The 12,273-nt window shown below is 37.7% G+C and overlaps 1 protein-coding gene across 1 annotated transcript in view; it reads left to right on the top strand.

Moving 5' to 3' along the window:
• Positions 1-12,273, top strand: part of ZEB2 (zinc finger E-box binding homeobox 2) — a gene marked incomplete at its 3' end in the record, with an annotated part of 128,558 nt that overhangs the window by 101,731 nt on the left and 14,554 nt on the right. The window contains exon 5 of the mRNA XM_079710290.1: positions 11,717-11,905. Coding sequence (XP_079566416.1) covers positions 11,717-11,905 — 189 coding nt within the window. The remainder of the gene's footprint in view (positions 1-11,716; positions 11,906-12,273) is intronic.

The raw sequence follows: 12,273 nt of genomic DNA, 5'->3' as shown, positions 1-12,273 counted from the left end.
ACTGAGGTTCAAGAAACAAAGGAAATAGAAGATATGGTCCTATCCTTAAGGAATTCAAAGTCTTATGATGCCGTTAGGAAAGACAAAAATCACAGTGACATGAAGGCAGACGTTACAATTATAGCTTCATTAGCTATTCAGATCCATAGTCAATTTGGGAGACCCTACTAAGTACAAGGCATTTTTTTAGGCATCATGAAAGATATAGTGAACACTCACTGTCATTAATGACTTACATTCAATTGGGTAAAAAAAACAATGGAAGATGAATAAGAAATGTGTGTATAATGTTTAGCATAATTTTAGGCATAATACATGTTCAATTGTTGCTAGCTATTATTATTATTATCAGTAATGATTATAATAATACATGGATTAAGATGTTTTATTTGAAATACAGAAAGCTATGTAGGTTCAACTGAGAAGTTTTCAGTATTGCAGAGTCTCTGACAGAGAATAGTGTCAAACATTAGAGACATGAAATTAGGGAGGTGACTTAAGAGACTGAACATTTCAGAGAAGGTTTTCTCCAGGACAAAGGCTTGTTGAACATGCCTCTGTGCAAAAAGAGAGACAGCAAAAATGGCCGAAAATGTAAAAGGAGACGAGGCGAAAGATGGAGTAGGTTATCAGAAGAGTTGTGAGGGAATAGCTTTGGATGGTAGCCTTGGCTGTGGGCAGAGACACATCTTTTTTAGCAATAAGATCAAAAGAAGAAGGGAGACTTGTTGTAGAGAAATTTCTGTTGAATTTTAGGTGGTTGTTGGAATTCACATCATTTAAGTTGCACTCTTTGAAGTAAGTAGGAAAAGATATCATCAATTGACAGTATGGGAATGGGAATAGGGTTGGAATCTTCAGGAATGGAAATTTAGAGTAATTGCTGTGGACAATGTATGGAGATTCAATTATCATCATGAAAGAATATCCTATTTTGATAGATTGAAACAAGGCTATACAATTATTTACGTTTCTTTAAACATTTTTTATATTCTAGGAACAGAGAAATTGGGCTGGATTTTAATTTGGCAAGGCCAGAATGACACAAGAACAAGGGGCGGGGATGGAAGTGATTTCCAGCTTCAAGGTGAACCGAGGCAAGCAAAATCAGAATGGGTGAAATAGCCTGAGGGACTTGTCAGGGCCTGATTATCACAATGAAGTACCTGTTTCAGGGGATGAGGAACTGAATGATGGGGTGGGGCGATAGGTTGAAATCAGAGAGTGAAAGTTCCAAGTTTCACTCATAGAGATGGCATTGTCCCAGGGTTAGCCATACCAAGGGGTGGCTGGCCATCCCTGTTGTTGGACTAGAGAAGATTAGAGCACCACGCAGCCAGGATTCTGCACAGACTATCTTTTGAGTAATGAAATTTCCCAGAATGACAATAATGACAGCCTGGGGTAAACATATTCATGGGATAAGTGTCATTTTATTTGAGCTGTATAGGTTGTGTCCTAAGACATGATGGTGAAAATGGATGACATAGACTTCAAAAAATTACAGATTGGAGGCTTTTTGAGGGTCCAGGTTAAGTTTGCTCTTCACCATGTTTCCCCTTGGTAGGTGCAGTGTTTATACAGCCTCGATGGTTGATAAACAGGTTGCTTGTTGAAACAAAGCATAAATGAATAAACAAAGAAATGATGAACAAATTAATAAAATAGGCACTCTGGTTTGAAATGGGGGTATGAATGAAGGAGTTTGTTGACCCATCTGTGTGTCGCTCTGCGTGTTAAGACAGATGAAGGTGGGAATGGCTCTGCTGGAAGGGTCTGTGAGGGATGGAATATTATCAAGAGATGACACAGTTTCATTTAATCTGAAGAAGTGGAACTCATGTAGGAGGACATCATTAAGCATGTGGGGGGATAAACAAGTAATATGTGAAATGGGAAAGCAAAATGAACCGTGAATAAAGTGTTTCTTGGTCTCTAGTCCTAAATTAAGCTTAAGACATTTTTTTAATTTACTAAAACCATAGTAGTTAATATAAATTCTTCCTTTGCAAGACGTTTCATAAAGTTATTTTTGAATTGAGTGCCTTTTGCAACATGATTAAAATGAGGAAATATCAGAATGAGAAAAATACAATCCCTAAATATTAAATGGAAATTTTTTTTTTTTTCTTTTTTTTTTGCTGTACGCGGGCCTCGCACTGTTGTGGCCTCTCCCGTTGTGGAGCACAGGCTCTGGACGCGCAGGCCCAGCAGCCATGGCTCATGGGCCCAGCCGCTCCGCAGCATGTGGGATCTTCCCGGACCGGGGCACGAACCCGTGTCCCCTGCATCGGCAGGCGGACTCTCAACCACTGCGCCACCAGGGAAGCCCTAAATGAAAATTTTAAATAGGCATTGTGAGTGGAGCATTTGAAGAACTTCCATGATGTTTTCCATTTTACCCCAGTAAACTTAGGTGCAGGTCACTCAGTCAAAAAATAAAACAAGTGCATAGCATTCAGAAGAGCAAGGACGTGAAAAGAAAAATAGAGAAAAAAAGTTTAAAATATGATATTTTATTTACATTGAAGTTGGCATTTACATTGCCTTTCTTCCTATTAATTTTACGGTGTTATAATGTTGTTGTTCAGAGCTACTTACAATGTCAGAGCAATCATTGCAGCATCTAGGACCTATTGAAATTATATCCAATCAGTTAGGCAAGAAGAAAAACTAAAAAGATGGGGTTGTCTCTCTCTCTGTCTTTCTCTCATATGGACTCATTATGATATAGTGTAAAGAGTAACGGGTTAAGAGTCAGGATACATGAATTCCCCATCCAGCCCTACCAGAAATTATTTGTGTAATGTTCTATGAATCATTAGCTTCACTGTACCTTGGTTGTATTGTCTGTTAAGTGAGGACATTAGACTAGAAATTGTGGACTCCACCCACCCTACCCTTTCTTCTAACGAGATTTTACTGGGAAGCATGAACAAAGGAAACAAAAAGCATGGGCTGTGTGAGTTGCCATGGGAGGGGGAGGTTCTCAGGTCTCCTGCCTCCTGATCCTAGACCCAAGGCCAGGGTCCTGGGTGTGTGACGTGCAGTCACACAGGGGCCTTCACTGGAAGGGCCTTGCCCTTGGTTTGATGCTCTACTGCCACCATTTTGCACTGAGCCTGGCAAATTGTGTAGGCAGTCCTGCTTCTACCTCACAAAAGGTGTTAAGATAATCTCTGAGTATGAGCAGGATGGGAAGGGGTGGGGTCAGGGATTACCCACCTGAAGTACCACATATAAACACCAATTCTGTTCAAGTGTACAGGATCTTTTGGCAGTATCTCGGAAGCAACTGAATCCCAGGTAAAGATCTAGACCTAGATTGAAAATCTTTTTTTGAGCCAGAAACACCGTGATACACAGTATAACTCCCCCAAATTGGTAACAGGAGTGATAAGGTTAGCAGGCTAGCAGTCAGTTAAGCCTCTTTAAGCATGAATTTTGTGTGTCATATCACTAGTATAGAAGAAAGTGGAGAAAAGAGTGAGAACGTTTTTGTACCCTTGTTGTCTTCTTGGTTTATAGCTTCCAATTCCTCTTATTGCTCTTATATGGAGTTTAAGTTAAAATTTTTAATACAGCTAGCTTTCTTCTATGGGTAACAGAAGCCATACAAGTTTTATCATAAGGTATTTCTCAGCAAGAGTTGAGTTGGATGTATAGCATTAATCAATTGTGCAAGATCGGGGCTTCCCTGGTGGTGCAGTGGTTGAGAGTCCGCCTGCCAATGCAGGGGACACGGGTTCATGCCCCTGTCCGGGAAGATCCCACATGCCGCGGAGTGGCTGGGCTTGTGAGCCATGGCCGCTGAGCCTGCGCATCCCCCGCAGCGGGAGAGGCCACAACAGTGAGAGGCCCACATACAGCAAAAAAAAAAAAAAAAAAATTGTGCAAGATCAGCTTATCAGATAATTCAGTTAGTACCTAAATACTTAACAAGGAGAGAGTCCTGCTCTTATAAAGCATGTCATTTTCTTCTTGTGTATAATATTAGTCACATTTTTATATGTTGGAAGAGTTTTGTCCTCCAGTCAGATCTGTCATGCATATTATCCTTTTAAATTTTTTTAGTTAATTTCATACAGTGAGTTTCTAAAAAGAAAGTATAGAAAGAGATACGTTCTGAGGAGAGAAAGACAGAAGTAGCACTTGGCAGGTTAGACAGGAGGGTCATTTTCAGACTATAATCAGTGTACACCAAGAACAGCCTGTTACTTCCTGGCGAATGAATGCTGCGGTTTTATGAGCTTTGTTCGCAGTTAGGAACAGCTATCTCCACTTCACAGCAAGAGTTCCCACAAGAAATAACTGATATCCCAAGCTTCTTGAGTGTCTCCTTCATTCATTCAGCAAATATTTAATAAGCACTGTTTTCCTTGTGATATTGTCAGTGGTTTCCAGGCACCTCTGAAATATTTTTTCTTAATCTGTGTATATGGGTCCTCCATCAGAAAACTGTGTTGCTTTGAGTTTTTAATTGAAAAGAATACAGATAAAACTCTCTAGGCCTAGCCAGTGAATAAAAAAGCAAATTGATTAGGGCAAAGAATTAATTGAAATGATGCAATTCTGAAACTTCGAAGATTCCCTAGAAAGCACATACTAGCTCATTTTACAGAAGAAGATATTGAGATTAAAAAACATAAGTAGCTGAGTCAAAATGAGTAGTCTAATAATTTTAAACCTGGTCTAATCATTCAATTAGTGAGCATTAGCTGTGTGCCTGACACTGCCCTAGGCACTGGGATACAAAGGTGAATAAGACCCTCCGTGCCTCTATCAGCTCATGGGCATGTAAACGAAAGATTATAATGTGATGTGATAAATTCAACAATTGAGATATGCAGATGATATTCTGTAGAAGGAGGGTATGAACTCAGGTTGAAATCATCAGAAAGGCTCCCTGACATGGAAGTAATTCTGTGCTGTTTCCCAAAACCACGTTACTGAATGCCTTATTTAGCCAGGGGAGACAGAGAATTGAATTCCCAGAGTAGTGATTCTTTAACTGGGCATGTACCAGAATCCCCTAAAGGGCTTGTTAAAACACAGATTGCTGATTCCGTCCATTTAGGGTGGACCCCAAGAATTTGCATTTTGAACAAGTTCCCAGGTAATACCGATGCTGCTGGCCTGCGGACCACATTTTGAAAACCGCTGTCCTAGAGCATCCTTAGGTGTCATATGTCTCTACAGAAAGCATATGAAAGAGCACTGAATTACTGGACAAAAATACCATACTTCATAAACCTCTCTAAAATATAATAAAATAGTCTGAGTCTTTTTGGTAATATACCAATTCCAAAATTTTAGGTTTCACAGGTATATGAAAGATAAACATATTATCTACAGGAATTTTTGTTTTAAAGGCGTGGTCTTTGTACCAATAAATAGCAATCAAAACTGTCTAAGGGTTAGTAGTCTCTAAATCTGATATTCAGAATCCCCTAATAAAAAATCTCACTTTAAAATTAGACTCTGTCCCTGACTGGGCTGCTTCCTGCTGTTTAGGGAGATATTTGATCCTGCACAATACTACAGATTCCCATCCCTTTGGAACTTTTTCTCCTGAAGCTCTTACACGTTGGGAACTCTCACTGGCATCTGAATATGTGCTCCCAGGAGAAAGCCATGTCAGATCAGGCATGGAGAGACTGGCCCAGAAGCTCTACTAATTCCCAGGAAGAGAAGAAAACTTTGTCACTTTTGACCTGGCTTTACACACACCTCTGTAGCAGTCGGAGGCTCTGCTGGGCTGCCCATGTAGCTGTGTAATGAGAAAAAGATCATCTTCCCTCACGGTTGTTTTTAGATATTTGGTGCCAGTATGTATTTCAGAAGCCTTCTACAGAAAGGCACACGTGCATTTTTAATGATAAAATGCATATATTACATTAATTAGTCAACTTTAAACAAAGTAGCCATGAGGATTTATATACCTCAACAAATGCTGAATATGAGCTTTCTTTAAACGAAAAATTTTAATACAAATGAATAAATTAAAAATAATTTTCTGTGTTTTCTTACCATCTAAAATGTTGTTGAGAAAGAGACTTTTTCAAAAAGATGATGAATACAGTTACGTAGATTTCAGGTCCCTTTGCCTTGACATTTGAAGTGAGTAAAAGCAGATGATATGATAAATGCATAATTTCGATGTTAGACTGAGGAAGTGTGTGTGTCTCTGTGTGTGACTCTCTGTGTATATATGTATTTATATTACCCTGATATACATGTATCTGTATGTCTGTATACTGCAGAATAACAACCATTTTATGTACTTGTCTCTAAATATGAGAATCATAGAAGCAGGAAAACAATTCTCAGTCAATATCTTTGTGTCCTCGTCCCCAAGTACATTCTCTGGTACTAGTAGGCACTCAATAAACAGTTATTAAACAAAGGGATGGATGAATGATTCTACTCAGTTTTTTACATATACTTACTTCAGCTCTTCTAGACCCTCCAAGATATTTTCTTTTCCAAAAGAATTATTTATTCATGTTGATGTTTATTAAAATGGCTTAGCATAATATTCAAATATATTTCTTTAATTTTTAAGTGAATGTTAAAAACATGCTGAGTAATAGACCAGTGTTAATAGAGCACCTGTCTTCCTACATGAACACATGCTTGTAAAAAGTAAAGAAAATAAATGGTGAGGGAATAAAAGTAAAGAGAAGGAAACAGAAAAAGAGAAGCAATAAGTATCAAGGCCTCATCATAATATAACTACTTGTAAAAGTATTAAGAATCTTTGAGAAATGCCTAAAACAAGTCAATTATGGGGAGAGCAGGAGTTGACTGATTTGAAGACCAGTATAACTCTTTTATTTAGAGGTTTTCTTTAAAGATGTTAACATTGCTTGTTTTTAGGTAATAACTTGAAAAGTCAGTCCATATTGATATTCATCATTATCTATCCAAAAATATCAATATCTAAGATAGAGATAAGGGTATATATGAAAGTATTATTAATTAGTAAGCATAACCAACATATTTACAAGAAATTTGAGGCTGTTCTGACTTAAGGGACCTAGAAATTTACCCTAACAATATTAAAATACACTTGGCTATGAGGAAACGTTTTTAATTAATGAAGTTCTGTTTTTGGGTAGAGGAAAGTTTACCTGACCTTAGGGAAGGTTGAGATATTTGCAAGACACTAGGGTAAATTTTAGGACTAAATGCAAAATCTCTGGAGAAGGCATGGGAAGAAATTATTTGAGGTTTCTTGTGAATTTTTGCTATCGTTTGATCATAAATACCATGCAAATATACTTTGTCAGTGTGTTTTGGCAATTCTTCCAAGGATACCAAGGAGTGAAGAGAAAGACAGGGAAAAAAAAAAGAAAATAAGGTTTATTTTACATTAGAAAAATGCAGTGAGGAATTTTATAACTTTCTAGCAAATTTTCTACCTCATCTCTGAGTCCACTATACAGTATTACAAAATCTTTGTCAAAACCAAAAATGCAGACTTCCAAATAGAATCCAAACATTATCCTTCCCAACAATTTTGAGAGTAATAAAAATTTAATTCCATCATTTGTTCTAGAATTGTAACAGGGCAATTTGGAGTCTAGGAGATTGAGATACAACATAGCCTAAAGTAGAAAAGGGAATTTTTCTGCTCTCTGGAAGGACGCAGGTGCTGCTTGGCCTCAGGAACAAGTGTAGCTAGAAAAGTACTGTCAGGACTTGCCATTTTGTCTCTGCTTTTCTCTGTATATCTGCTCATCTTCTCTCTTCATAAATCTTCTTATTCTACATGGGATTTATCAATTCTTTCATTCTACATCTTATAGCTGCAGTCACTTGGAAAAAATAAATCTGCCTTGGTGATCTCTTTGGAACCATGTTCTAAAATCATGGGGAAGGGATTGACTGAACTCAGTTGGATTAATTGGCTACCACTGGACCAGTCAACGGTTTGACCTGGAGGATGGAGGGCTAAGATTGCTTCAGTTCAGGTGCAGATTAATCCACTGTAACTAGGGGAGCAGGATCATGCAACAACATGGCAGCTGCCTTGGGTACCATAAGGTTTGGCAACAGGGACAGTGGAGAGCCATCCCAGGCAAAGGAGAATGTCATGGTACTGGGCAGAAAAAAACCATATATTGCTAGTATCCATAGCAACACCAGGGAAAAACACATTATATCCATGATGGTCATACCTAGTTCATAGAAGGCTAGATTCTAGCCCACTTAAGTGACTATAGATATTGAGATATATAACTAATAGCATATCTATACCACATTAAAAAAATCTTGATAGAGCAAATAAATTTAAATGATTGGGTTTCTTCATGAAACCCTTTCTGAATACTCATCTGAGCCCTATCAAAACTCTTGCAAGTATTTATGATCACGAATACACAGTTTATCATGTAATTGTTCTACAGTTACTTGAATAGTAGGTCTGAGTTCCTAGCTCAACTGTAGGTGTCTTGTCTTATGCTTCCTTTTACTAGAAGACTTCTGCACCAAGATCAGTGTTAAGGACATAATTTATTCCACATTCATTCCATAAATGATTCTTGAGTGCCTACTAATTTCTAGGCGATATATTCGATGCTCAGGCCACAAAGATGATCCTTAATGAGAGCACATGATTTGATATCTTTTGTCCCTATCACACTTGACATAGAAATCTAGTATGGCCAGATCTGATCTAGCGAGTGAATTGCTTCTCCAAATACCAATAGTGTATCTAGATGCAATTTAGTTTGCCTATCCAGAAAAATCAGAATTTTCCTCCCTTTTAAGTGGAAAGGTTATTAATGCAAATCCAATTGAATTTGCGTTTGATTACATTTCTGATGGAAACATTCATATGCAAATGAAAATTCATGCAAAGATAGCCAGATAATTCAGATACTTGCTGAAATATCAAGATAAAATTAGCATGATATTAAATGTACATCCATCCTTGTTTACTAGATTACACTCAGGATCTTCAAGTGGGACAGTGTTCTTGAAAAACTTAAATAAATTGTGTCTTAAACATTTGACAATGTTCAAGTAGATCTGGATTTAGAAAGTTGCTATTACCTTACTTTCTGCTGCCACAGTGCTGAAAAAGAAGTGAGTCCCTGGTCAGATCAGTCAGGTTGTTCATAAAAGGTTCATCTTGGACCCACATGTTTTGTCCCCTTTATCTTTTCTTGCGCTTAAAACAAAAGGTGACTTTTGATAGAACTGAAGTCATTTTGATGATCCAAAATGATGAACAAATATTTTGTGCAAGCTGGCAATTCCTTCATACCCCATAGTGACTTAATGGCGCAAGTTAAATGACACCATCACAATCACCACCAGTAAGTATCCTTTGGAAAACATCCATGACAACATGAACAGACCAGAGGGAAAGTGATCCTAATCAATGTCCATATTCTTCAAAGAAAAGACTTAAGCAAAATTTCAAGATATAAAATCTTAATCCACTATTCCACATTCCAAACCTACATTTGAAGGAAGTACAGATCTTGGAATCAGACCATTGCTCTTGTTAAAATTAACAGAAGTTGAAGTGGCAAAAGAGAAAAGCTTGAGATCACAGTATTCAGAGAGTTAGCACTTAGTTTAATAGTCTACAAAGTGTAATGCTCCCCAGCTTTATTTTATTTGATCCAATGTATTCATTCATATTTTCAAATCTTTTTAGAATTCCCATGCTTCCTGGTGTGGTGAATGTCCCTTACCATCCATCAAATTCAAAAAGCCTGAACCTAAGGGAGGGTCTTAGCCTTTCCCTCCTTGGCTCACCCAATCTTTCTCCAAATCTAGCAATCTTACTTTTTAAGTATCTCTCAAATCCAGCCACTTCTTATAGTCTCCATCACCAATTCTTTAACTTTTATCTTTCACCTAATCAATGGCAAGAGACTCCTAACTGGTTTCCCAGAATCTACTTTTCTCTTCCTGCATTCGCTAGCATACTGTAGCCAGAGTTGTCATATTAAAATGCAGGTAATCTATAATTTCATCCAACCATCCTCTCTGTTTAATACCCTTCAATGGCTTCCTGTTTCTCTTAGAAGAAAACTCAAATCCTTAACAGGGCTAGCACACACTGCAGGGTCTAGTCCCTACCTTCCTCTTCACACTTGCATCATGCTGCTCCCCTTTCTCTCCACACTCTAGCAATGTCCTTTCAGATCCCAAAATGCTCCATTTTCTTTCTAGTCACCACTGCTGTACCCCAGCTTCTAAAGTTAGTTAACTTCGTGCTTCTCAGTTAAGGCTTTCCTGATCTTCCACACTCCATCAGGTCCCCGTCAGGTCCCCCTGTTACTTCTGTAATACAACCGTACAACTTTCTTTCATAACACTTATTTGAGTTTGTCATATTATATCTACTTTTTGAGACAATATCCGTTGTATTGATCATTCTCATGGCTTCCTAAAGAAGGAGGCTGGATCTGTTTTTTGCTTATCAAAACAAGGCATGATGCCTATCTCATACCAGGCATTCAGTAAATACTTGTTGATTAACGGAAGGTTCCACTTTCTGTTCTTCTCATAACAGTTCATAACAGTGAAAGCCCAAAATAAAAATTGACTGGCTTGCTTGAACAACACCCTGCCACAAATTGCCAGGGAGAATTAGGATGGCAAGTACTATAATATCTTTTATGACAGAGAAGGTGAGATGAAGAATATAGTGGAATCAAGGTTAACTGTTCTCAAAAACTATGAAAGTAGGGCCCCAACATTAATTGTACTAGCAAAAGACTTTTCTTCACTTACTTCTGGTAGACAATAATGTGGCAGCCACTTTCCCAACACTGTCTTATGCATAAGTTTCTACTTAGGATGTTTAAAGCCACAACTTATTTCAGAAACATAGCTATAGTGGTTTCTAATATACAGTCTTGGGACAAGAGTTGCTAAAGTTGATTTACAACTATCATTCATGTCATGGGAATAGAGTCATAATTACAAAAGTTAAAAATCATATCGAAATCACACTGTAGCATAGCCAGGTTCTTAACTCCGTCTGTTACTTTTTTATTTCTATCAGTGTGAGCTTTATTTTATTTTCAGCAGCTTTAAAATACTGAGCTAAACATTGAAATTTTAAGGAAAGATAAACTCCCACATTCCCTGATTTTTTAACAAAGTCCCATTATTATCTCTCTAGGAATATCCATCCTTTCTCATCTCTCTCGGACTGGGTAGTCCTGGTGGTCTGTGATGTTCAGAGACTGGAGGGTTAAAAGCTTATATTTAGCAACAGGATGTATACGTGGTTAGGAACATTAAGTGTAGTGGACTATAAAACATTAATTACACCTTTTTTAAAAGAAAAGGAAGTTTTATATAGACTACTAAAGTAGCTTTGAGTTCATATTATCGCTCATGTTTTTATGGATCTGAGAATATAGTTCTGTTTTTTTTTAAATTTTCCATGAAAAACATTAAAAAATTTCTTTGATTCTTTGTGAAGCATGCAGACTAGTATTCCAAGAAGAGGAAAATAAAATATGCTTATTTAACTTAAAGCAAAGTGTCCTCTTTTTTTGCATATATTATGAGAATAAGCATTCAATCAATAACTGGTCATCTGCAACACTTCCTACAAATAAACTAGGTATTTGTAATCTTTTTGCAAGTCTATGTGTCTTACTAACAATGATGCAGGCAGACTGAGGCTCCTAGGAAGAAGGCCCTGAAAAGACATTTCTTCTCCTTTTTACCATTTCAGTTAAGAATGCAAATTGCACATCAGACTTTGAGGAATACTTTGCCAAAAGAAAACTGGAGGAACGCGATGGCCATGCAGTCAGCATCGAAGAGTACCTTCAGCGCAGTGACACAGCCATCATTTACCCAGAAGCCCCTGAGGAGCTGTCTCGCCTTGGCACGCCAGAGGCCAATGGGCAGGAAGAAAATGGTGAGGCTGTAATTCATTTTTAGCCACGACGCTGACCTCTGCAGCTGTTACAATTACAAATGCACTACATGCCTGGGTGTTTACCTTAAAATTTGAAGAACAGCTGCAGAGGCATGGAATTTCATGAGCAAAGATTAGAACTGTAATTTTAGGGTATTGTGAAATTTTTTTTGTCAGCAAATTTGTGTCATCTGTACATCCAATAAAGAACCAGAACAATTAGAGCCTATTTCTAAGAGATAAAAATATCTACATTGATTCCTATCTTTCCAAAATATTTCACTTTTGAGGAAAACAAAAAAGTTTAGAGATACTGACCCTAACCTTTGTTCTTCTTTACCGACACCTGAAAAGCTCCATCACCCCAT

Source organism: Hyperoodon ampullatus (assembly GCF_949752795.1).
Source record: "Hyperoodon ampullatus genome assembly, chromosome: 8".
NCBI classification, from domain to species: Eukaryota; Metazoa; Chordata; class Mammalia; order Artiodactyla; family Ziphiidae; genus Hyperoodon; species Hyperoodon ampullatus.
The sequence above is the reverse complement of the archived record's forward strand: the minus strand, read 5'-3'. Positions and strand labels throughout refer to the sequence as shown.